The sequence below is a fragment of the Salmo salar genome, chromosome 13, assembly GCF_965601325.2.
Source record: "Salmo salar chromosome 13, fSalSal1, whole genome shotgun sequence".
Lineage (NCBI taxonomy): Eukaryota > Metazoa > Chordata > Actinopteri > Salmoniformes > Salmonidae > Salmo > Salmo salar.
In genome coordinates this window covers 105,440,001-105,467,651 of record NC_138303.1, presented here as the reverse complement: position 1 = coordinate 105,467,651, position 27,651 = coordinate 105,440,001, and the positions used below count along the sequence as shown (strand labels likewise).

Genomic DNA, 27,651 nt, shown 5'->3' with positions numbered 1-27,651 from the left:
GCCCGCTTGGAGTTTGCCAAAGGGCACCTAAAGACACTCAGAACATGAGAAACAAGATTCTCTGGTCTGATGAAACCAAGATTTAACTCTTTGGCCTGAATGCCAAGCGTCACGTCTTGAAGAAACCTGGCACCATCCCTACGGTGAAGCATGGTGGTGGCAGCATCATGCTGTGGGGATGTGTTTCAGCAGCAGGGATTGGAAGACTAGTCAGGATTGAGGCAAAGATGAACGGAGCAATGAAAACATTCTCCAGATCGCTCAGGACCTCAGACTGGGGTGAAGGTTCACCTTCCAACAGGACAACGAACTTAATCACACAGCCAAGACAACACAGGAGTGGCTTCGGGACAAGTCTCAATGTCCATGGGTGATCCAGCCAGAGCCCGGACTTGAACTCGATCAAACATCTCTGGAGAGACCTGAAAATATCTATGCAGCAACGCTTCCCATCCAACCTGACAGAGCTTGAGAGGATCTACAGAGAAGAATTGGAGAAACTCCCCAAATACAGGTGTGCCAAGCTTGTAGCGTCATACCCAATAAGACTCGAGGCTGTAATCGCTGCCAAAGGTGCTTCAACAAAGTACTGAATAAAGGGTCTGAATACTTATGTACATGTGATATTTCAGTTTTTATTTTTAACAACTTAGCAGAAATTTAAAAAAAAACTGTTTTTGTTTGTCATTATGGGGTATTGATGAGTGGGGAAAAAACGATTTAATCAATTTTAGATTAAGGCTGTAACCTAACAAAATGTGGAAAAAGCCAATGGGTCTGAATACTTTCCCGAAGGCAGCTTATAGACAGACGCTGTGAGGCTTGTAGCCGTGATGATAAACCAACGATAGGAGAAATATGCATAACATACCACGCCGTGCCGACCCATGGTAAATAAACAGCCTTCTGATAATGACACACACACACACACACACACCACACACACACACACACACACACACACACACACGTAGATAGAGTACACTCAGACACACACAAGATGTACACAGATGTGTGCACACAGTCCGACACACACACACTTACGGGCCCCCAGACCTCATGTCCTGTATATAGGCACTGTGGAGCCATAGGACCTCATGTCCTGTATATATGCACTGTGGAGCCATAGGACCTCATGTCCTGTATATATGCACTGTGGAGCCATAGGACCTCATGTCCTGTATATATGCACTGTGGAGCCATAGGACCTCATGTCCTGTATATATGCACTGTGGAGCCATAGGACCTCATGTCCTGTATATATGCACTGTGGAGCCATAGGACCTCATGTCCTGTATATATGCACTGTGGAGCCATAGGACCTCATGTCCTGTATATATGCACTGTGGAGCCATAGGACCTCATGTCCTGTATATATGCACTGTGGAGCCATAGGACCTCATGTCCTGTATATATGCACTGTGGAGCCATAGGACCTCATGTCCTGTATATATGCACTGTGGAGCCATAGGACCTCATGTCCTGTATATATGCACTGTGGAGCCATAGGACCTCATGTCCTGTATATATGCACTGTGGAGCCATAGGACCTCATGTCCTGTATATATGCACTGTGGAGCCATAGGACCTCATGTCCTGTATATATGCACTGTGGAGCCATAGGACCTCATGTCCTGTATATATGCACTGTGGAGCCATAGGACCTCATGTCCTGTATATATGCACTGTGGAGCCATAGGACCTCATGTCCTGTATATATGCACTGTGGAGCCATAGGACCTCATGTCCTGTATATATGCACTGTGGAGCCATAGGACCTCATGTCCTGTATATATGCACTGTGGAGCCATAGGACCTCATGTCCTGTATATATGCACTGTGGAGCCATAGGACCTCATGTCCTGTATATATGCACTGTGGAGCCATAGGACCTCATGTCCTGTATATATGCACTGTGGAGCCATAGGACCTCATGTCCTGTATATATGCACTGTGGAGCCATAGGACCTCATGTCCTGTATATATGCACTGTGGAGCCATAGGCAGTATAGTATTAATAGGTTGGTTTGGTCTCCTCTCAACGACGACACCAGGGGCTCTGGCTGCTATTCCAACTATTCACAGCCAGAGTCTCACAGAATTCATTTCTATATGTGTCCATGGGAGACAGACTATTCAACAGAGAGCATAATGACTATATTCTCTATACATACTGTATAGTCCGGGTCTTGGCAACAGTACTTCATTTACACTCATCGTTTCTGGTCGTAATTTACTCTGGATTATGTCAACCTATTTTATTCCTAGCCTACTTCTAAAACCAGATTAAATCTAGCTTCAGATGTGAAACAAAATGTCAAGCCACACATTACTAGATTGTTAAATTGCAGACATATAGTCTAACACAGTGGTCCATATAGTCTAACACAGTGGTCCCCACCCAGGGGTACTAGGACCCCTGAGGGTACTTGGTCTATCCACAGGGGGTACTTGAGAAGACTCATGAGACCATAGGTCTACTGGTAAAATGCACATGAGGGGGTACTTCAAGGGTACTCCGGACAGACCAAACTCAGTTGGTGGTACACGTACACACACACAGACAGAGCGCCACTTCCTTTGCCTCGACATTGTCAGCTGCTTTGTTCTGGACAGGAAGTTAGACAGGTGGCACTATGGTGCCGTGGGGCCAGTCTGGCGCGGACCGACACACACACACACACACACACACACACACACACACACACACACTGTGGGGCGAAACTGGCACAGTGACAAGCGAACACACAGACAGGTCTGTATATCCCTAATGACACCCTAATCCCTAAGTAGTGCTCTATGTAGAGAATAGGGTACCATTTGGAATGCAGAAACGCTGACGGGGAGACGGGCCTCAGCATGACTAAGCTCTGCTCCACTTCCTCAGGACAACCGTGAACTGGCAGACCAGGCACGACTCAACTTCACTAATAACCAGGATGAAATGTTTCCTCTTCCTTTCACTTTCCCTTTTCAGACCTTTTCTCTGAGGAAATCATGCTAAGTGACATCCAGTATGAAGGAAGTTAGGAGGTAGTTTCGCGAGCCAATGCTAACTAGCTTTAGCACAATGACTGGATGTCTATGGTAACAGCTAGCATGCTTCAAACTGCACGCAGAGACATACAAATGGTATCCACGAGTTCATCTGACTCTGGGAAAGTATTTATCTACCCCTGGGATTTGGCCAGTGCTTCAGATCACGGACCTGGTTTACCAACCCTCCTGACGCAGCAGAAATAAAATAAATGAGTAAGCAACTCTTCAGTAAACAAGGATTAAAACAGGTATTCCTGTAGAAATAGTTCTCAATAGCTTTACACTGTGCACTTTGTAAGGCAAACAAATACACAAAATACAATACAGCGCGCCAAACCCAGTTAAATCTCCGGCATCCCAACCAAACTCTAACGTGCATCTTTCTCTCTTTAGAGGCTACATTGGCAGCACTATACACAACATATTCAATAAATGTATGTGTATTTTCTAAACCAATGAACCATTCGCTACAACATCTGGTTGTTTAATATGTGAAGTCAGAATACAGGCACAGACCGGTACAGATGAACTACAACAAACACTACTACTGCAAGTCTGCCAGCATGGACGACCACGACTCAATAAATACAAAAGAACCGGAGCAACGGGATGAAAGCCACTGTATTACTGTACATGAATTCAGCCCAACCGTTTTCACTGCTGTTAGTAAGAGCTTATATAGTTTTTGTGGCAAGAAAGGGTGAATCCTAAATGGAACCCTAATTAGTGCACTACTTTGGACCAGGTCCATTGAAAAAAAAAATATTTATCTAGGCAAGTCAGTTAAGAGCAAATTCTTATATACAATGACGACCAGTGGGCCAGTAACAATGGGTTAACTGCCTTGTTCAGGGGCAGAACGACAGATTTTTACCTTGTCAGCTTGGGGATTCGATCTAGCAACCTTTCGGTTACTGGCCCAACGCTCAAACCACTAGGCTACCTGCCACCCCATTAGAAACAGGGTACCATTTGGAACGTCCTCTAAGCCAACTCCCAGTCAGACGATGTCTGGATGGAATCATCTTAGATTGTCATTTCTCACAGAGCATTGGAACATTAGGTAGCCTACAGTAATACAGTAAAAGGGGAAATTACAATGCAGTTGGTTGGAAGGCTTCAACAATCTCTTCTTTCTTTCCATGGAGACAAATAAGAGGGCTGATATAAAACTGGTTTGATGAATAGAGATTCATAGGTTGGCTACAGCCCTGCCTACAGACATCGTGTGACTGACTGAGGCAGGCTAAGGGACTGGCTGACAGAGATTTCCTGGGAATGCCCAACTGAAGATCATACAGACACAGGGCTATGAGTAAGACATCTTTAAGCATGCATGTACGTGCACGCGCCCACACACACACACAGTCCTGTGGCGGCATGTGAAACAGGATCATACGATCATGCTGGGGGTAAATGAGTGATGGGAAATTCTGAGGAAAGAATGCTTCAAACTGGAAAAAAGGGAGCCTTAACCAACCCGTCTGTCTGTCTGTCTGTCTGTCTGTCTGTCTGTCTGCCTGTCTGCCTGTCTGCCTGTCTGCCTGTCCGTCCATCCAGCCCTGCAGGGCATGTTAGCTCTGTCTGTCACATTACACAATTTGTTCCAATGTGGACACACCAGGCAGTTTCCAGTCTGTTCTCCAGTCATCTCAGTAAGGGGAGAGACAACGGTCTGTCCCAGCTGTGGACGTGACTGTCATGACTACAACCAGTCAGCCAACATCCTATATGGCGTCTATCCATCAGTGTGTGTGTGTGTCTGTGTGTCTGTGTGTGTGTGTGTGTGTGTGTGTGTGTCTGTGTGTGTGTGTGTGTGTGTGTGTGTGTGTGTGTGTGTGTGTGTGTGTGTAAGAGGGAGGAGACGAGGCAGCAGCAGACACTGAGGCTCTGGGGGATTACAGAGAGGACAAGGCATAACTCTGACCTCTGATAACGGTCAGACAGTAGTCGCACATACACACAAAGAGAAACACACACACACACACACACACACACACACACACACACACACCGTAGTCAGAGACAGAGACGGGCCGGCTTCTGATGGCCCGCTGATAGGCGTCTGCCACCAACAAAGAACACTTATCTATGGGAAACCGCTGACCGCCGATCCATTCAGACTCAGAGTCTCTCTCCCTCCATGTCCATAAAGGGCCTCTCTTCCTCTTGTTTTGTTTGACCATGGGCTCTTCTTGTTTTCCATTCAGACAGCCGGTCACTCACTCGCTCTGCCTCTCTCAATTCAATGGGCTTTACTGGCATGTTAACATACAATCACTCACTCGCTCTGCCTCTCTCAATTCAATGGGCTTTACTGGCATGTTAACATACAATCACTCACTCGCTCTGCCTCTCTCAATTCAATGGGCTTTACTGGCATGTTAACATACAATCACTCACTCGCTCTGCCTCTCTCAATTCAATGGGCTTTACTGGCATGTTAACATACAATCACTCACTCGCTCTGCCTCTCTCAATTCAATGGGCTTTACTGGCATGTTAACATACAATCACTCACTCGCTCTGCCTCTCTCAATTCAATGGGCTTTACTGGCATGTTAACATACAATCACTCACTCGCTCTGCCTCTCTCAATTCAATGGGCTTTACTGGCATGTTAACATACAATCACTCACTCGCTCTGCCTCTCTCAATTCAATGGGCTTTACTGGCATGTTAACATACAATCACTCACTCGCTCTGCCTCTCTCAATTCAATGGGCTTTACTGGCATGTTAACATACAATCACTCACTCGCTCTGCCTCTCTCAATTCAATGGGCTTTACTGGCATGTTAACATACAATCACTCACTCGCTCTGCCTCTCTCAATTCAATGGGCTTTACTGGCATGTTAACATACAATCACTCACTCGCTCTGCCTCTCTCAATTCAATGGGCTTTACTGGCATGTTAACATACAATCACTCACTCGCTCTGCCTCTCTCAATTCAATGGGCTTTACTGGCATGTTAACATACAATCACTCACTCGCTCTGCCTCTCTCAATTCAATGGGCTTTACTGGCATGTTAACATACAATCACTCACTCGCTCTGCCTCTCTCAATTCAATGGGCTTTACTGGCATGTTAACATACAATCACTCACTCGCTCTGCCTCTCTCAATTCAATGGGCTTTACTGGCATGTTAACATACAATCACTCACTCGCTCTGCCTCTCTCAATTCAATGGGCTTTACTGGCATGTTAACATACAATCACTCACTCGCTCTGCCTCTCTCAATTCAATGGGCTTTACTGGCATGTTAACATACAATCACTCACTCGCTCTGCCTCTCTCAATTCAATGGGCTTTACTGGCATGTTAACATACAATCACTCACTCGCTCTGCCTCTCTCAATTCAATGGGCTTTACTGGCATGTTAACATACAATCACTCACTCGCTCTGCCTCTCTCAATTCAATGGGCTTTACTGGCATGTTAACATACAATACTCTGAGTGTTGAAAACATTAAGACAGGGAATGGCTGTTTTCTTCTCCATAACGTATTTTTCATCCAAGAGGTCCATGAAATCGTCATATTTTCCGATGTGGTGCTTTATTTTCCCATGACAGACTGACCAGGTGAATCCCTGTTGATATCTTGTTAAATCCACTTCAAATCCATGTTGAATGTCCTGTCCTGTATGCTGTCTGTCTATTGCAGTTCATCTGTACCAGTCACAGAGCTGGTGTCAGGTTAAAGAAGGATTTTTAAGCCTTGAGACAATTGAGAATGTGTGCCATTCAGAGGGTGAATGGGCAAGACAAAATATTCAAGTGCCTTTGAACGGGATATGGTATTAAGTGGCAGGCGCACCAGTTTGTGTCAAGAACTGCAACGCTGCTGGGTTTTTCACGCTCAACAGTTTCCTGTGTGTATCAAGAATGGTCCACCACCCAAAGGACATCCAGCCAACTTGACACAACTGTGGGAAGCATTGGAGTCAACATGGGCCAGCATCCCTGTGGAATGCTTTCGGCACCTTGTAAAGTGTATGACCCGACAAATTGAGGCAGTTCTGCTGTTCTGAGGCCAAACTCGTTACATTACAGCATTATTCTAAAATTAATAATGATTAAATAGTGTTATTTACAAATCAATCTACACACAATACCCCATAATGATGACGCAAAAACAGGTTTTAGAAATGTATAAAAAAAAAATACATGGAAATATCACTTTTACATAAGTATTCAGTACTTTGTTGAAGCACCTTTGGCAGCGATTACAGCCTCGAGTCTTCTTGGGTATGACGCTACAAGCTTTGCACACCTGTATCCTTTCAAGCTCTGTCAGGTCTCTCCAGAGATGATTGATCAGGTACAAGTCTGGGTTCTGGCTGGGCCACTAAAGGACATTCAGAGACTTGTCCCGAAGCCACTCCTGTGTTGTCTTGGCTGTGTGCTTAGGGTTGTTGTCCTGTTGGAAGGTGAACCTACGTCCCAGTCTGAGGTCCTGAGCGCTCTAGAGCAGGTTTTCATCAAGGATCTCTCTGTACTTTGCTCTGTTCATCTTTGCCTCGATCCTGAACTCTGGAGCTCTGTCAGAGTGACCATCGTGTTATTGGTCACCTCCCTCCCCAAGGCACTTCTCCCTCGATTGCTCAGTTTGGCCGGGCGGCCAGCTCTATGAAGAGTCTTGGTGGTTACAAACTTCTTCCATTTAAGAATGATGGAGGCCACCGTGTTCTTGGGGACCTTCAATGCTGTAGACATGTTTTGGTACCCTTCCCCAGATCTGTACCTCAACACAATCCTGTCTCGGAGCTCTACGGACAATTCCTTCAACCTTTGCTCTGACATGCACTGTCAACTGCGGGACCTTATATAGGCAGGTGTGTGCCTTTCCAAATTATGTCCAATCAATTGAATTTACCACAGGTGCTCCAATCAGGTTGTAGAAACATCTCAAGGATGATCAATGGAAACAGGATTCTTCTGAGCTCAATTTCGAGTCTCATAGCAAAGGGTCTGAATACTTATGTTAAGGTATCTGCTTTTTTTTTTATAAATTTGCAAAAATTCCTAAAACATGTTTTTGCTTTGTCATTATGGGGAATAGTGTGTAGATTGCTGAGGATTTGTTTTATTTAATCCATTTTAGAATAAGGCTGTAACGTAACAGGGTACTGAGCGGCCCGGCTAGTAGTGGCCAGTAGTGGCTATTTCACAGTCTGATGTAGTAGTAGTGGCTAGTAGTGGCTATTTCACAGTCTGATGTAGTAGTAGTGGCCAGTAGTGACTATTTCACAGTCTGATGTAGTAGTAGTGGTTAGTAGTGGCTATTTCACAGTCTGATGTAGTAGTAGTGGTTAGTAGTGGCTATTTCACAGTCTGATGTAGTAGTAGTGGTTAGTAGTGGCTATTTCACAGTCTGATGTAGTAGTAGAGGCTAGTAGTGACTATTTCACAGTCTGATGTAGTAGTAGTGGCTAATAGTGGCTATTTCACAGTCTGATGTAGTAGTAGTGGCTAGTAGTGACTAGTAGTGGCTATTTCACAGTTTGATGTAGTAGTAGTGGCTAATAGTGGCTAGTAGTGGCTATTTCACAGTCTGATGTAGTAGTAGTGGCTAGTAGTGGCTATTTCACAGTCTGATGTAGTAGTAGTGGCTAGTAGTGGCTATTTCACAGTCTGATGTAGTAGTAGTGGCTAGTAGTGGCTATTTCACAGTCTGATGTAGTAGTAGTGGCTAATAGTGACTATTTCACAGTCTGATGTAGTAGTAGTGGCCAGTAGTGGCTATTTCACAGTCTGATGTAGTAGTAGTGGTTAGTAGTGACTATTTCACAGTCTGATGTAGTAGTAGTGGCTAGTAGTGGCTATTTCACAGTCTGATGTAGTAGTAGTGGTTAGTAGTGGCTATTTCACAGTCTGATGTAGTAGTAGTGGCTAGTAGTGACTATTTCACAGTCTGATGTAGTAGTAGTGGCTAATAGTGACTATTTCACAGTTTGATGTAGTAGTAGTGGCTAGTAGTGACTATTTCACAGTCTGATGTAGTAGTAGTGGCTAGTAGTGGCTATTTCACAGTCTGATGTAGTAGTAGTGGCTAGTAGTGACTATTTCACAGTCTGATGTAGTAGTAGTGGTTAGTAGTGACTATTTCACAGTCTGATGTAGTAGTAGTGGCCAGTAGTGGCTATTTCACAGTCTGATGTAGTAGTAGTGGCTAGTAGTGACTATTTCACAGTCTGATGTAGTAGTAGTGGCTAATAGTGACTATTTCACAGTCTGATGTAGTAGTAGTGGTTAGTAGTGACTATTTCACAGTCTGATGTAGTAGTAGTGGCCAGTAGTGGCTATTTCACAGTCTGATGTAGTAGTAGTGGCTAGTAGTGACTATTTCACAGTCTGATGTAGTAGTAGTGGCTAATAGTGACTATTTCACAGTCTGATGTAGTAGTAGTGGCTAGTAGTGACTATTTCAAAGTCTGATGTAGTAGTAGTGGCTAGTAGTGACTATTTCACAGTCTGATGTAGTAGTCGTGGCTAGTAGTGACTATTTCACAGTCTGGTGTAGTAGTTGTGGCTAGTAGTGACTATTTCACAGTCTGATGTAGTAGTAGTGGTTAGTAGTGACTATTTCACAGTCTGATGTAGTAGTAGTGGTTAATAGTGACTATTTCACAGTCTGATGTAGTAGTAGTGGTTAGTAGTGACTATTTCAGTCTGATGTAGTAGTAGTGGCTAATAGTGACTATTTCACAGTCTGATGTAGTAGTAGTGGCTAGTAGTGGCTATTTCACAGTCTGATGTAGTAGTAGTGGTTAGTAGTGACTATTTCACAGTCTGATGTAGTAGTAGTGGTTAGTAGTGACTATTTCAGTCTGATGTAGTAGTAGTGGTTAGTAGTGACTATTTCAGTCTGATGTAGTAGTAGTGGCTAATAGTGGTTAGTAGTGACTATTTCAGTCTGATGTAGTAGTAGTGGCTAATAGTGACTATTTCACAGTCTGATGTAGTAGTAGTGGCTAATAGTGACTATTTCACAGTCTGATGTAGTAGTAGTGGCTAGTAGTGACTATTTCAGTCTGATGTAGTAGTAGTGGTTAGTAGTGGCTATTTCAGTCTGATGTAGTAGTAGTGGCTAATAGTGACTACTTCAGTCTGATGTAGTAGTAGTGGCTAGTAGTGGCTAATAGTGACTACTTCAGTCTGATGTAGTAGTAGTGGCTAGTAGTGGCTAGTAGTGGCTATTTCAGTCTGATGTAGTAGTAGTGGCTAATAGTGACTATTTCACAGTCTGATGTAGTAGTAGTGGTTAGTAGTGGCTATTTCAGTCTGATGTAGTAGTAGTGGCTAATAGTGACTATTTCACAGTCTGATGTAGTAGTAGTGGCTAGTAGTGACTATTTCACAGTCTGATGTAGTAGTAGTGGTTAGTAGTGACTATTTCAGTCTGATGTAGTAGTAGTGGTTAGTAGTGACTATTTCAGTCTGATGTTGTAGTAGTGGCTAATAGTGACTATTTCACAGTCTGATGTAGTAGTAGTGGCTAGTAGTGGCCAGTAGTGACTATTTCACAGTCTGATGTAGTAGTAGTGGCTAGTAGTGACTATTTCACAGTCTGATGTAGTAGTAGTGGTTAGTAGTGGCTAGTAGTGACTATTTCACAGTCTGGTGTAGTAGTAGTGGCTAATAGTGACTATTTCAGTCTGATGTAGTAGTAGTGGTTAGTAGTGGCTATTTCAGTCTGATGTAGTAGTAGTAGTGGTTAGTAGTGGCTAGTAGTGACTATTTCACAGTCTGATGTAGTAGTAGTGGCTAGTAGTGGCTAGTAGTGACTATTTCACAGTCTGATGTAGTAGTAGTGGCCAGTAGTGGCTATTTCAGTCTGATGTAGTAGTAGTGGCTAGTAGTGACTATTTCACAGTCTGATGTAGTAGTAGTGGCTAGTAGTGACTATTTCACAGTCTGATGTAGTAGTAGTGGTTAGTAGTGGCTAGTAGTGACTATTTCGCAGTCTGGTGTAGTAGTAGTGGCTAGTAGTGGCAATTTCACAGTCTGATGTAGTAGTAGTGGCTAGTAGTGACTATTTCAGTCTGATGTAGTAGAAGTGGCTAATAGTGGTTAGTAGTGACTATTTCACAGTCTGATGTAGTAGTAGTGGCTAATAGTGACTATTTCACAGTCTGATGTAGTAGTAGTGGCTAGTAGTGGCCAGTAGTGACTATTTCACAGTCTGATGTAGTAGTAGTGGCTAGTAGTGACTATTTCACAGTCTGATGTAGTAGTAGTGGTTAGTAGTGACTATTTCAGTCTGATGTAGTAGTAGTGGCTAATAGTGACTATTTCACAGTCTGATGTAGTAGTAGTGGCTAATAGTGGCCAGTAGTGACTATTTCACAGTCTGATGTAGTAGTAGTGGTTAGTAGTGGCTATTTCAGTCTGATGTAGTAGTAGTGGTTTGTAGTGACTATTTCAGTCTGATGTAGTAGTAGTGGCTAGTAGTGACTATTTCACAGTCTGATGTAGTAGTAGTGGTTAGTAGTGGCTAGTTGTGACTATTTCACATTTTGATGTAGTAGTAGTGGCCAGTAGTGGCTATTTCAGTCTGATGTAGTAGTAGTGGCTAGTAGTGGCTATTTCACAGTCTGATGTAGTAGTAGTGGCTAGTAGTGACTATTTCACAGTCTGATGTAGTAGTAGTGGCTAGTAGTGACTATTTCACAGTCTGATGTAGTAGTAGTGGTTAGTAGTGGCTATTTCACAGTCTGATGTAGTAGTAGTGGTTAGTAGTGGCTATTTCACAGTCTGATGTAGTAGTAGTGGTTAGTAGTGGCTATTTCACAGTCTGATGTAGTAGTAGTGGCTAATAGTGGCCAGTAGTGGCTATTTCACAGTCTGATGTAGTAGTAGTGGTTAGTAGTGGCTATTTCACAGTCTGATGTAGTAGTAGTGGCTAGTAGTGACTATTTCACAGTCTGATGTAGTAGTAGTGGCTAGTAGTGGCTATTTCACAGTCTGATGTAGTAGTAGTGGCTAATAGTGGCTAGTAGTGGCTATTTCACAGTCTGATGTAGTAGTAGTGGCTAGTAGTGGCTATTTCACAGTCTGATGTAGTAGTAGTGGCTAGTAGTGGCTATTTCACAGTCTGATGTAGTAGTAGTGGCTAGTAGTGGCTATTTCACAGTCTGATGTAGTAGTAGTGGCTAGTAGTGGCTATTTCACAGTCTGATGTAGTAGTAGTGGCTAGTAGTGGCTATTTCACAGTCTGATGTAGTAGTAGTGGCTAGTAGTGGCTATTTCACAGTCTGATGTAGTAGTAGTGGCCAGTAGTGGCTATTTCACAGTCTGATGTAGTAGTAGTGGCTAGTAGTGGCTATTTCACAGTCTGATGTAGTAGTAGTGGCTAGTAGTGGCTATTTCACAGTCTGATGTAGTAGTAGTGGCTAGTAGTGGCTATTTCACAGTCTGATGTAGTAGTAGTGGTTAGTAGTGGCTATTTCACAGTCTGATGTAGTAGTAGTGGTTAGTAGTGGCTATTTCAGTCTGATGTAGTAGTAGTGGTTAGTAGTGGCTATTTCACAGACTGATGCAGTAGTAGTGGCTAGTAGTGGCTATTTCACAGTCTGATGTAGTAGTAGTGGCTATTTCACAGTCTGATGTAGTAGTAGTGGCTAATAGTGACTATTTCACAGTCTGATGTAGTAGTAGTGGTTAGTAGTGGCTAGTAGTGGCTATTTCACAGTTTGATGTAGTAGTAGTGGTTAGTAGTGACTATTTCACAGTCTGATGTAGTAGTAGTGGCTAGTAGTGGCTATTTCACAGTCTGATGTAGTAGTAGTGGCTAATAGTGGCTAGTAGTGGCTATTTCACAGTCTGATGTAGTAGTAGTGGCTAGTAGTGGCTATTTCACAGTCTGATGTAGTAGTAGTGGCTAGTAGTGGCTATTTCACAGTCTGATGTAGTAGTAGTGGCTAGTAGTGGCTATTTCACAGTCTGATGTAGTAGTAGTGGCTAATAGTGACTATTTCACAGTCTGATGTAGTAGTAGTGGCCAGTAGTAGCTATTTCACAGTCTGATGTAGTAGTAGTGGTTAGTAGTGACTATTTCACAGTCTGATGTAGTAGTAGTGGCCAGTAGTGGCTATTTCACAGTCTGATGTAGTAGTAGTGGCTAGTAGTGGCTATTTCACAGTCTGATGTAGTAGTAGTGGCTAGTAGTGGCTATTTCACAGTCTGATGTAGTAGTAGTGGCCAGTAGTGACTATTTCACAGTCTGATGTAGTAGTAGTGGTTAGTAGTGGCTATTTCACAGTCTGATGTAGTAGTAGTGGTTAGTAGTGGCTATTTCACAGTCTGATGTAGTAGTAGAGGCTAGTAGTGACTATTTCACAGTCTGATGTAGTAGTAGTGGCTAATAGTGGCTATTTCACAGTCTGATGTAGTAGTAGTGGCTAATAGTGGCCAGTAGTGGCTATTTCACAGTCTGATGTAGTAGTAGTGGTTAGTAGTGGCTATTTCACAGTCTGATGTAGTAGTAGTGGTTAGTAGTGGCTATTTCACAGTCTGATGTAGTAGTAGAGGCTAGTAGTGACTATTTCACAGTCTGATGTAGTAGTAGTGGCTAATAGTGGCTATTTCACAGTCTGATGTAGTAGTAGTGGTTAGTAGTGGCTATTTCACAGTCTGATGTAGTAGTAGAGGCTAGTAGTGACTATTTCACAGTCTGATGTAGTAGTAGTGGCTAATAGTGGCTATTTCACAGTCTGATGTAGTAGTAGTGGCTAATAGTGGCCAGTAGTGGCTATTTCACAGTCTGATGTAGTAGTAGAGGCTAGTAGTGACTATTTCACAGTCTGATGTAGTAGTAGTGGCTAATAGTGGCCAGTAGTGGCTATTTCACAGTCTGATGTAGTAGTAGAGGCTAATAGTGGCCAGTAGTGACTATTTCACAGTCTGATGGCCTGGAGATGGAAGCTGTTTTTCAGTCATTTAGTCCCAGCTTTGATGCACCTTTGCTGTCTCCGCCTTGTAGATGGTAGCAGGCCGTGGCTCAGGTGGCACAGGTTCTTGGTTATCCTCTAGGCCTTCCTGTAACACCAGCTGCTGTAGATGTACTGGAGGGCAGGCACTGTGCGCCACCCTCTGGAGAGATCTCCACCCTCATCGATGTGGATGGGGGCGTGCTCTCTCTGCTGTCCACGATCAGCTCCTTCGTTTTGTTGACTTTGAGAGAGAGGTTATTTTCCTGGCCCCACCCTGCCAGGGCCCTCACCTCCCTCTTCAGGCTGTCTTGTGGTAATCAGACCTACCACTGTTGGGTTGTATTTACAATGGTGTTTGTTCTTCACAGGTAGCCCTTGTGGCAACAGGTCACCAATATTGCTGCTGTGATGGCACACTGTGGTATTTCACCTAATAGATATGTGAGTTGATCAAAATTGGATTTGTTTACCAATTCTTTCTGTAATATGAGGGAAATGTCTCTCTTATATGGTCATACATTTGGCAGGAGGTTAGGAGGTGCAGCTCAGTTTCCATCACATTTTGTGGGCAGTGTGCACATAGCCGTCTTCTCTTGAGAGCCAGGTCTGCCTACGGCAGCCTCTCTCAAAAGCAAGGCTATGCTCACTGAGTCTGTGCACAGCCGTTTCCTCTCGTTCTGCTGTTTGATTGACTCATGGTTGTATCTCATCTCTTTAATAGATTTTCCTGTAATTGGTTTCATCCCTCTCTTCTCGTCTCTCTTGCCCCGTGTCGTGCCCCGTGTCGTGCCCCGTGTCAGGCTGAGAGATGAATGAGATCATCACTATATCTTTATGATCACAACAATGTTCTAAGCACTACATTTACATCATTCCCCTTTGCTTGATTTTGCCTGTCACGGTTTGCTGTTTCTTTTTTTATGTCATTCTGAAATAGGATCTTTCATGTACATAAAGTGCATGGGCCTAGGAAGAATTCAACAGTTCTAAAAAAGAAGAGGAAACATCTGAAAATAAAGCACCACACCAGGCAAATATGACAATTTCATGATCATGGACCTCTTGGATGAAAAAAGCATTATGGGAGAAGAAAACAGCCATTCCTTGTCTCTTTCACTCACTATCTATGTTTCTCCCCTCCCTCCCTCCCTCCCTCCCTCCCTCCCTCCCTCCCTCCCTCCCTCCCTCCCTCCCTCCCTCCCTCCCACAGAGCTCTGAGTAGCGGTCCCATCTCGTCTGATGAGGAGCGTTCCAACTGGCCCCTTCCTCCTTCCTGAAAGCCTTTCCTTCATGCTCCTTCGCTAGATTTCCCTGGCACAGGAGTGTGTGTGTGCGTGCATGCATAGCCAGGAAGAGCAGGAGGCGCAAGGGAGGCAGGAGAGCACAACATGCCAATACAAACCGTCTGATCCGAGGCCAAATCAGACCCTTAATAATAACCACAACACTGTTAACAGCCCAGTCCCCTGTGGTACCACCTACACATCCCTTCTGATTGTCCAGAGGACTATAGGCTGTCCTCTGCCGTACAAATACCATTCATTCTTCCGCTTGGCTGTCAGACAGAACAGGCTCGCTGTCCTACATAAAGACATCAGTGTGAGTAGTGTACTAAAGTCCTGATTTACAACCAGGGTGCATTGTAGACTGTGGTTAGCTGCAGCCATGGCACGTAGACAGACAGTAAATGGGTTTAGCTAGCTAGCTGCCATTCTAGAATGAGAGAGGACGTGGAAGAATCATAAAGCAGACAGAGGAAGTAAGTAATGAAGAGACTAGCACAGAAAGGCACCTGACTAGTCTGGCCAATGCTACAGTGTTGTCTGTCTATTTCTATGTATCTGTGAGCACACAGCCCTCTTTGGGACTGTGAATGGGAGACATTATGGGGCTATCTCAAGGAGGACTCGACAGACAGACCCACACACAGACAGGTCTGAGGATCCTTCACCGCTGGAAATCAACAAGACAGACTGGTCTGACCTCCTGCTGAACCCTACCCAGCAGCCACTAGTGGTCTGAGAAGAGCCTTGTGTGAAGAGAGACAGACTGGGGTAATGCAGAAGTGGACGATTGGAACGATGAAGAGAGTAAAAAACATCCACAAAACACTACAAAGAAAATGTCAAATACATTTCTTCCTTTTGGCCAAAGTCTCTCCAATCCATCTATGACTCAAATGTATTTTATAAAGCCCTTTTGCTTATACAGAAACCCAGCCTAAAACCCCAAACAGCAAGCAATGCAGATGTAGAAGCACAGTGGCTAGGAAAAACTCCCCAGAAAGGCAGGAACCTAGGAAGAAACCTAGAGGGGAACCAGGCTCTAAGGGGTGGCCAGTCTTCTTCTGGCTGTGCTTTGTTGAGATTATAAGAGTACTTGGCAATTAAGGCCAGATTATTATTTGACTCAGCTGGAAGAACAATCACAGTGGTTGTAGAGGGTGCAACAGGTCAGCACCTCAGGAGTAAATACACTAGCATTCAGTTCCAGGCCCTGAACCCGCAGGCCCCATCATCCCGATGACCCAGAGAGAGGGCTGGGTCTGGGGTCAGCTGGCTTCCTGGTTTCCCTGGCCAGGCCAACAAAACATTTCTTATGACAGTTTATCTTTTTATCGCAGGTTTCCACTCCAGCCCTTAGAGGAAGAGAGCGTCCTGTAGTTTTCCACAAGTGTGTCAGAGACCTAACCAGCTTCACCCTAACCAGCCTCACCCTAACCAGCCACATCCTAACCAGCCACATCCTAACCAGCCACATCCTAACCAGTCACATCCTAACCAGCCTCACCCTAACCAGCCACATCCTAACCAGCCACATCCTAACCAGCCACATCCTAACCAGCCACATCCTAACCAGCCACATCTCTGAGGATCCCACAGTTCAATCACCACAGGCAGAGGTCTGACTCTAAAGGAACCATCAATCAACGGTTTACTCTGCTGTAGTACTTTACTACTTCCCATTAAAACAACTGGCCTGCGTCCCAAATGGCACCCTATTCCCTATGTAGTAAACTACCCTATGGGTCCTGGTCAAAATAGTGCACTATATAGGGGAAAATATGCTATTTGGGCTGGAGGCCTGGAATCACAGAGCGAGGACTCAATATAAAAAACTAAGACATCACAAGTCATTACATACATTGATCAAATATCTAGACAGAGAAGAGGTCTAACATTACTGTCTTGGTCTGACAATGAGGAAACAACAGGCAACACAGCGTCTCAAAGCTGCTCATTAAAGTGAAATGCATCCTAGCTCTCTGGATATATATGTGAGAGAGAGAGAAAGACAGAGAGAGAGAGAGAGAGACAGAGAGCGATAGAGAAAGGAAAGTCTCTCTGGCGCTGTCCTCTGCCTCCACTACTAATGTCAGAGAGTCTGGGCTTACATCAGTACAATTACATTTGAACGTTCAAATGATGGGATGTAAACCGATTTTGTGATTTATGTGACGTATGTTGAGACGAGGGAGAGTATACAGTCAGGGAGGTTAGGTTCCCCTTGCTGATCAACCCTGTGCAGCTACAGTCATAGGTGTCCTCTCAGAATAACAGAACCTCACTACATATATAACACTGTGTGTGTGTGTGTGTGTGTGTGAATGACTGAGTTAGCGTGTTTGCGCGGCCGTGAGTTAGCGTGTTTGCGCGGCCGTGAGTTAGCGTGTTTGCGCGGCCGTGAGTTAGCGTGTTTGCGCAGCCGTGAGTTAGCGTGTTTGCGCAGCCGTGAGTTAGCGTGTTTGCGCAGCCGTGAGTTAGCGTGTTTGCGCGAGCGTGTTTGCGCGGCCGTGAGTTAGCGTGTTTGCGCGGCCGTGAGTTAGCGTGTTTGCGCGGCCGTGAGTTAGCGTGTTTGCGCGGCCGTGAGTTAGCGTGTTTGCGCGGCCGTGAGTTAGCGTGTTTGCGCGGCCGTGAGTTAGCGTGTTTGCGCGGCCGTGAGTTAGCGTGTTTGCGCAGCCGTGAGTTAGCGTGTTTGCGCAGCCGTGAGTTAGCGTGTTTGCGCGAGCGTGTTTGCGCGGCCGTGAGTTAGCGTGTTTGCGCGGCCGTGAGTTAGCGTGTTTGCGCGGCCGTGAGTTAGCGTGTTTGCGCGGCCGTGAGTTAGCGTGTTTGCGCGAGCGTGTTTGCGCGGCCGTGAGTTAGCGTGTTTGCGCGGCCGTGAGTTAGCGTGTTTGCGCGGCCGTGAGTTAGCGTGTTTGCGCGGCCGTGAGTTAGCGTGTTTGCGCGGCCGTGAGTTAGCGTGTTTGCGCGGCCGTGAGTTAGCGTGTTTGCGCGGGCGTGAGTTAGCGTGTTTGCGCGGGCGTGAGTTAGCGTGTCGTGAGTTAGCGTGTTTGCGCGGGCGTGAGTTAGCGTGTTTGCGCGGGCGTGAGTTAGCGTGTTTGCGCGGGCGTGAGTTAGCGTGTTTGCGCGGGCGTGAGTTAGCGTGTTTGCGCGGGCGGGGCGTGTGCGCGGGCGTGGGCTGTGCGCGGGCGTGGGGGTGTGGATCTGCATCCCTGTGCATGTTTGAGCTAGATTTGGGTGGTATACCGGGGTATTTTGAAATACCAACGGTATGATTTTCAACACAACAACAAGAAATACTTCCTGGATCCAGATCCCTGCTGTTTAATAATTGTTTTGTGTGTGCAGCAAACCTTTTGAGATAGCTGTATAACGTTATGAGCTGGGGTGTCTGTCCTTGCAATTAGTTTGTGTTTGATTGCGCTTGTTAACATTTAGCTAGCGTCCGCTATGGGAATTTGCATATTATTAAAAAAGATTTACGTTTGGAAAGAAATAGCGCCCCCTTGTGTGCACTGCTGATAATACTGTATAACCCTGTACAAACAGGATAACGGTACGAAACCCCAGTGTTCTCCTTGTACTTACTTGCTACCCCTGAGGCGAGGCCGTAGAGCAGGCCTCCACCGTCGGACTGCTGATCAAAGATGTGTGTGGCGGGAGGAGGACACTTCTCCTGTCTGATGAAGTTATACAGCAAGGTCTTCACTAACCGACTGGTCAGGGACACACTGGCAGAACAGAGACGAGGAGGTCAGTGACAGAAACTAAGTCACAGCATCACACAAAACAGGTCTGATTAATTTATACAGCAGGGTCTTCACTAACCGACTGGTCAGGGACACACTGGCAGAACAGAGACGAGGAGGTCAGTGACAGAAACTAAGTCACAGCATCACACAAAACAGGTCTGATTAATTTATACAGCAGGGTCTTCACTAACCGACTGGTCAGGGACACACTGGCAGAACAGAGACGAGGAGGTCAGTGACAGAAACTAAGCCACAGCATCACACAAAACAGGTCTGATTAATTTATACAGCAGGGTCTTCACTAACCGACTGGTCAGGGACAAGAGGACCACAGTCTGTAACAAAGTCAGACACAGCACCAGGAAACAGACCTGCTGGCAGTGGATGAACATGACTTTAACCATGAATGGTTGTCATCATAGGTCATCGTATGTTGTAACTGTTTCCTAAAAGCACCTATCTGAAGAAACAGGGGTGTTGTTTACTCTGTTTATTCTATTTATTTCCTGTCAGTGAACCAGAGGAGAGTTGTTCTCATCATCTCAAGACGGATGTTGAAATAATGAAATAGGTTAAAGGCCTCGAGAGACACGATGACTAGCCTTTCTGTGTTATTAATAATAATAATAGGTGTTTTCTGTTTTTGAATGTTTTTGTGGGAAACCAACGTTAAAACATGAAAATAGCTTGGACAGATACGGGAAAACTGCCCAAGAAAAGCACAACGTTTGTTGTGTTTAAAATGTGAGGAGAGAAACACAAACTCTATTGTGAGAGGCTGGTGTGTGAGAGAGGCTGGTGTGTGTGTGTGTGTGTGTGTGTGTGAGTCTGGTGTGTGTGTGTGTGTGTGTGTGTGTGTGTGGTGTGTGTGTGTGTGAGAGAGGCTGGTGTGTGTGTGAGAGAGGCTGGTGTGTGTGTGAGAGAGGCTGGTGTGTGTGTGAGAGAGGCTAAGTGTGTGTGTGTGTGTGTGTGTGTGGTGTGTGTGTGTGTGTGTGTGTGTGTGAGAGAGAGAGGCTGGTGTGTGTGTGTGTGTGTGTGTGTGTGTGTGTGTGTGTGTGTGTGTGTGTGTGTGTGTGTGTGTGAGTGAGAGAGGCTGGTGTGTGTGTGTGTGTGTGTGTGTGTGTGTGTTTGTGTGTGTGTGTGTGTGTGTGTGTGTGTGTGTGTGTGTGTGTGTGTGTGTGAGGCTGGCGTGTGTGTGTGTGTGTGAGAGGCTGGCGTGTGTGTGTGAGAGAGGCTGGCGTGTGTGTGTGAGAGAGGCTGGCGTGTGTGTGTGAGAGAGGCTGGCGTGTGTGTGTGAGAGAGGCTGGTGTGTATGAGAGAGAGAGGCTGGCGTGTGTGTGTGAGAGAGGCTGGCGTGTGTGTGTGAGAGAGGCTGGCGTGTGTGTGTGAGAGAGGCTGGCGTGTGTGTGTGAGAGAGGCTGGCGTGTGTGTGTGAGAGAGGGTGGCGTGTGTGTGTGTGAGAGAGGCTGGCGTGTGTGTGTGAGAGAGGCTGGCGTGTGTGTGTGAGAGAGGCTGGCGTGTGTGTGTGTGAGAGAGGCTTGTGTGTGTGTGTGTGTGTGAGAGAGGCTTGTGTGTGTGTGTGTGTGTGTGTGAGAGAGGTTGGTGTGTGTGTGTGTGAGAGAGGCTGGTGTGTGTGTGTGTGAGAGAGGCTGGTGTGTGTGTGTGTGTGTGAGAGAGGCTGGTGTGTGTGTGTGAGAGAGGCTGGTGTGTGTGTGTGAGAGAGGCTGGTGTGTGTGTGTGTGAGAGAGGCTGGTGTGTGTGAGAGAGAGAGGCTGGTGTGTGTGTGTGAGAGAGGCTGGTGTGTGTGTGTGAGAGAGGCTGGTGTGTGTGTGTGAGAGAGGCTGGTGTGTGTGAGAGAGAGAGGCTGGTGTGTGTGTGTGTGAGAGAGGCTGGTGTGTGTGAGAGAGAGAGGCTGGTGTGTGTGTGTGAGAGAGGCTGGTGTGTGTGTGTGAGAGAGGCTGGTGTGTGTGTGTGAGAGGCTGGTGTGTGTGTGTGAGAGAGGCTGGTGTGTGTGTGTGAGAGAGGCTGGTGTGTGTGAGAGAGAGGATGGTGTGTGTGAGAGAGAGAGGCTGGTGTGTGTGTGTGAGAGAGGCTGGTGTGTGTGAGAGAGAGAGGCTGGTGTGTGTGTGTGAGAGAGGCTGGTGTGTGTGTGTGAGAGAGGCTGGTGTGTGTGAGAGAGAGAGGCTGGTGTGTGTGTGTGAGAGAGGCTGGTGTGTGTGTGTGAGAGAGGCTGGTGTGTGTGTGTGAGAGAGGCTGGTGTGTGTGTGTGAGAGAGGCTGGTGTGTGTGTGTGAGAGAGGCTGGTGTGTGTGAGAGAGAGAGGCTGGTGTGTGTGTGTGAGAGAGGCTGGTGTGTGTGAGAGAGAGAGGCTGGTGTGTGTGAGAGAGAGAGGCTGGTGTGTGTGTGTGTGTGTGTGTGAGAGAGGCTGGTGTGTGTGTGTGTGAGAGAGGCTGGTGTGTGTGAGAGAGGCTGGTGTGTGTGTGTGTGAGAGAGGCTGGTGTGTGTGTGTGTGAGAGAGGCTGGTGTGTGTGTGTGAGAGAGGCTGGTGTGTGTGTGTGAGAGAGAGAGGCTGGTGTGTGTGAGAGAGAGAGGCTGGTGTGTGTGAGAGAGAGAGGCTGGTGTGTGTGAGAGAGAGAGGCTGGTGTGTGTGAGAGAGAGAGGCTGGTGTGTGTGAGAGAGAGAGGCTGGTGTGTGTGAGAGAGAGAGGCTGGTGTGTGTGTGAGAGAGGCTGGTGTGTGTGAGAGAGAGAGGCTGGTGTGTGTGAGAGAGAGAGGCTGGTGTGTGTGAGAGAGAGAGGCTGGTGTGTGTGTGTGAGAGAGGCTGGTGTGTGTGTGTGAGAGAGGCTGGTGTGTGTGAGAGAGAGAGGCTGGTGTGTGTGAGAGAGAGAGGCTGGTGTGTGTGTGTGAGAGAGGCTGGTGTGTGTGTGTGAGAGAGGCTGGTGTGTGTGTGTGAGAGAGGCTGGTGTGTGTGTGTGAGAGAGGCTGGTGTGTGTGTGTGAGAGAGGCTGGTGTGTGTGAGAGAGAGAGGCTGGTGTGTGTGTGTGAGAGAGGCTGGTGTGTGTGAGAGAGAGAGGCTGGTGTGTGTGTGTGAGAGAGGCTGGTGTGTGTGTGTGAGAGAGGCTGGTGTGTGTGTGTGAGAGAGGCTGGTGTGTGTGTGTGTGAGAGAGGCTGGTGTGTGTGTGTGTGTGAGAGAGGCTGGTGTGTGTGTGTGAGAGAGGCTGGTGTGTGTGAGAGAGAGAGGCTGGTGTGTGTGTGTGAGAGAGGCTGGTGTGTGTGTGTGAGAGAGGCTGGTGTGTGTGTGTGAGAGAGGCTGGTGTGTGTGAGAGAGAGAGCGCGCGAGAGAGAAGTGGACAGCTTAGAGAAACAGCTTGTGTGTTTTTGTGGGCGTTGTTTTTCGTCCGATGCTTCCTGTGTGCCCTGGCCAGTCTCCCACTGGACCCAAGACAGGGTCGGACCGTGTGTGTGTGTGTGTGTGTGTGTGTGTGTGTGTGTGTGTGTGTGTGTGTGTGTGTGCTACGCTCTGTGTGTATGTGCGTCTCTTTGTGAGTGTGTACGAACACCGTGCTCTCGCAACAAAACAACACTCCAGCATGGCGGCAGCCAGGCCAGGCAGGAACTCTGTAACCCTGAACCTTTGACACAACACTGACCAGAGCACTACCCCTGCCCGTCCTGTCCCGTATCCTTACGCCACAGACACAATCACTATGTGTTCTGCCTCCTCTTGACCCCTGGTTACACACTACCAGACGGGTTAGGGCCAGACCAACCCAAATGGCACCCTGTTGTCTATGTAATGCACTATTTTTGACCAGAGCTCCACAATGGGCCCTGGTCAAAAGCAGTGCACTAAATAGGTTATAGTGTCATTTGGGACGTACCGCTCTAGAACCACCAGGGAGATAACTGGCTCTCTGCTTAGTGCCTGAGACAGACAGATATCTAAGCTGGGCCACTTTTCACAGAAAGTGAGAGCTGAGAACATGTTACTCAGGAACCTTGAATCTGAAACAAATTTCCAAAGACTCATGAAGACTTGCTAAAGTTCCTTAGTTAGGTTCATGTGATAGTGTTGTTCTGGATATTCCCGTGCCAAGAGTCTAGGTTACTTTTAGATCATGTGATTGGGTCATTGTGTCAAGTAAGAGTAAATTGGGATGTCTGAGACTACAGCCACACCCCCATGTGTGTTGAGGTATGTAGCAGACCTGGGTTCAAATTCAATCAATCAATCAATCAATCAATCAATCACATTTATTTTTATATAGCCCTTCGTACGTCAGCTGATATCTCAAAGTGCTGTACAGAAACCCAGCCTAAAACCCCAAACAGCAAGCAAAGCATGTGAAAGAAGCACGGTGGCTAGGAAAAACTCCCTAGGAAAAACTCCCTAGAAAGGCCAAAAACCTAGGAAGAAACCTAGAGAGGAACCAGGCTATGAGGGGTGGCCAGTCCTCTTCTTGTATTTGATTTCTTTCAAATGTCTCCACACTCCAATCTTCCCTTCATCAGGTACTGGTAAATGAGTCCGTCTCAAAGGATCTGTGAGTGTGTAGATCCATGTCCCTACTCACCATCGTCCCTTCATCAGGTACTGGTAAATGAGTCCGTCTCAAAGGATCTGTGAGTGTGTAGATCCATGTCTCTACTCACCATCGTTCCTTCATCAGGTACTGGTAAATGAGTCCGTCTCAAAGGATCTGTGAGTGTGTAGATCCATGTCTCTACTCACCATCGTCCCTTCATCAGGTACTGGTAAATGAGTCCGTCTCAAAGGATCTGTGAGTGTGTAGATCCATGTCTCTACTCACCATCGTTCCTTCATCAGGTACTGGTAAATGAGTCCGTCTCAAAGGATCTGTGAGTGTGTAGATCCATGTCTCTACTCACCATCGTTCCTTCATCAGGTACTGGTAAATGAGTCCGTCTCTCAGCATCTCCTTGTGGAAGAGCTGGTAGGACAGTAACACCAACATGGTGGTCACAGCCTCAAACAGGATACTGTACGTGATGTCCCTGTGAGAGAGAGAGAGAGAGAGAGGGGGGCATCTCCAATCCAAAGTTAAATCTAGAATCGGCTTCCTATTTCGCAACAAAGCATCCTTCACTCATGCTGCCAAACATACCCTCCTAAAACTGACTATCCTACCGATCCTCGACTTCAGCGATGTCATTTACAAAATAGCCTCCAACACTCTACTCAACAAATTGGATGCAGTCTATCACAGTGCCATACGTTTTGTCACCAAAGCCCCATATACTACCCACCACTGCGACCTGTACGCTCTCGTTGGCTGGCCCTCGCTTCATACTCGTCGCCAAACCCACTGGCTCCAGGTCATCTACAAGTCTCTGCTAGGTAAAGCTCCGCCTTATCTCAGCTCACTGGTCACCATAGCAGCACCGACCCGTAGCACGCGCTCCAGCAGGTATATCTCACTGGTCACCCTCAAAGCCAATTATTCCTTTGGCCGCCTCTCCGTCCAGCTCTCTGCTGCCCAATGACTGGAACGAACTGCAAAAACACTAAAGCTGGAGACTCTTACCTCCCTCACTAGCTTTAAGCACCAGCTGTCAGAGCAGCTCACAGATCACTGCACCTGTACATAGCCCATTTGTAAATAGCCCATCCAATCTACCTCATCCCCCATACTGTATTTATTTATTTATCTTGCTCCTTTGCACCCCAGTACCTCTACTTGCACATTCATCTTCTGGACATTCTACCATTCCAGTGTTTAATTGCTATAATTTAATTGCTATCCTACCTCATTTGCACATGATGTATATAGATTTGTCTACTGTATTATTGACTGTATGTTTTGTTTATTCCATGTGTAACTCTGTGTTGTTGTATGTGTTGAACTGCTTTGCTTTTCTTGGCCAGGTCACAGTTGTAAATGAGAACTTGTTCTCAACTGGTCTACCTGGTTAAATAAAGGTAAATAAAAACAGCCTACATACCAAAGAGTAAGCAGAAACAGAAAAACAGAGGGATCAGGAAAGGACACATTTGTACTGTAACATACACCAGACTCCTGTACTGTAACACACACCAGACTCCTGTACTGTAACATACACCAGACTCCTGTACTGTAACATACACCAGACTCCTGTACTGTAACATACACCAGACTCCTGTACTGTAACATACACCAGACTCCTGTACTGTAACATACACCAGACTCCTGTACTGTAACATACACCAGACTCCTGTACTGTAACATACACCAGACTCCTGTACTGTAACATACACCAGACTCCTGTACTGTAACATACACCAGACTCCTGTACTGTAACACACACCAGACTCCTGTACTGTAACATACACCAGACTCCTGTACTGTAATACACACCAGACTCCTGTACTGTAACATACACCAGACTCCTGTACTGTAATACACACCAGACTCCTGTACTGTAACATACACCAGACTCCTGTACTGTAATACACACCAGACTCCTGTACTGTAACATACACCAGACTCCTGTACTGTAACATACACCAGACTCCTGTACTGTAACATACACCAGACTCCTGTACTGTAACATACACCAGACTCCTGTACTGTAACATACACCAGACTCCTGTACTGTAATACACACCAGACTCCTGTACTGTAACATACACCAGACTCCTGTACTGTAACATACACCAGACTCCTGTACTGTAACATACACCAGACTCCTGTACTGTAACACACACCAGACTCCTGTACTGTAACACACACCAGACTCCTGTACTGTAACACACACCAGACTCCTGTACTGTAACACACACCAGACTCCTGTACTGTAACACACACCAGACTCCTGTACTGTAACATACACCAGACTCCTGTACTGTAACATACACCAGACTCCTGTACTGTAACACACACCAGACTCCTGTACTGTAACACACACCAGACTCCTGTACTGTAACACACACCAGACTCCTGTACTGTAACACACACCAGACTCCTGTACTGTAACACACACCAGACTCCTGTACTGTAATACACACCAGACTCCTGTACTGTAACATACACCAGACTCCTGTACTGTAACATACACCAGACTCCTGTACTGTAACATACACCAGACTCCTGTACTGTAACATACACCAGACTCCTGTACTGTAACATACACCAGACTCCTGTACTGTAACACACACCAGACTCCTGTACTGTAATACACACCAGACTCCTGTACTGTAACATACACCAGACTCCTGTACTGTAACATACACCAGACTCCTGTACTGTAACACACACCAGACTCCTGTACTGTAACACACACCAGACTCCTGTACTGTAACACACACCAGACTCCTGTACTGTAACATACACCAGACTCCTGTACTGTAACATACACCAGACTCCTGTACTGTAACATACACCAGACTCCTGTACTGTAACATACACCAGACTCCTGTACTGTAACATACACCAGACTCCTGTACTGTAACATACACCAGACTCCTGTACTGTAACATACACCAGACTCCTGTACTGTAATACACACCAGACTCCTGTACTGTAACATACACCAGACTCCTGTACTGTAACATACACCAGACTCCTGTACTGTAACATACACCAGACTCCTGTACTGTAACACACACCAGACTCCTGTACTGTAACACACACCAGACTCCTGTACTGTAACATACACCAGACTCCTGTACTGTAACATACACCAGACTCCTGTACTGTAACATACACCAGACTCCTGTACTGTAACACACACCAGACTCCTGTACTGTAACACACACCAGACTCCTGTACTGTAACATACACCAGACTCCTGTACTGTAACATACACCAGACTCCTGTACTGTAACATACACCAGACTCCTGTACTGTAACATACACCAGACTCCTGTACTGTAATACACACCAGACTCCTGTTCTGTAATACAAACCAGACTCCTGTACTGTAATACAAACCAGACTCCTGTACTGTAACACACACCAGACTCCTGTACTGTAACATACACCAGACTCCTGTACTGTAACATACACCAGACTCCTGTACTGTAACATACACCAGACTCCTGTACTGTAACATACACCAGACTCCTGTACTGTAATACACACCAGACTCCTGTACTGTAACATACACCAGACTCCTGTACTGTAACATACACCAGACTCCTGTACTGTAACATACACCAGACTCCTGTACTGTAACACACACCAGACTCCTGTACTGTAATACACACCAGACTCCTGTTCTGTAATACAAACCAGACTCCTGTACTGTAATACAAACCAGACTCCTGTACTGTAATACACACCAGACTCCTGTACTGTAACATACACCAGACTCCTGTACTGTAACATACACCAGACTCCTGTACTGTAACATACACCAGACTCCTGTACTGTAACATACACCAGACTCCTGTACTGTAACATACACCAGACTCCTGTACTGTAACATACACCAGACTCCTGTACTGTAACATACACCAGACTCCTGTACTGTAACATACACCAGACTCCTGTACTGTAACACACACCAGACTCCTGTACTGTAACATACACCAGACTCCTGTACTGTAACATACACCAGACTCCTGTACTGTAATACACACCAGACTCCTGTACTGTAACATACACCAGACTCCTGTACTGTAATACACACCAGACTCC

General features: G+C 46.1%; 1 protein-coding gene across 3 annotated transcripts in view; it reads right to left on the bottom strand.

The window, feature by feature from the left end:
• The window catches only part of dym (dymeclin), a 204,523-nt gene that overhangs the window by 134,640 nt on the left and 42,232 nt on the right, over nucleotides 1-27,651 (bottom strand). For all 3 annotated transcript variants that reach the window (XR_014380215.1, XM_082960550.1, XM_082960551.1), the window contains exons 7-8: nucleotides 23,903-24,028; nucleotides 18,851-18,993 (exon numbers count right to left, since the gene is read on the bottom strand). Coding sequence is in view for 2 of the 3 variants with exons in the window: in XM_082960550.1 (XP_082816676.1) it covers nucleotides 18,851-18,993; nucleotides 23,903-24,028 (269 nt within the window). In the remaining variant the exon portion in view is untranslated. The remainder of the gene's footprint in view (nucleotides 1-18,850; nucleotides 18,994-23,902; nucleotides 24,029-27,651) is intronic.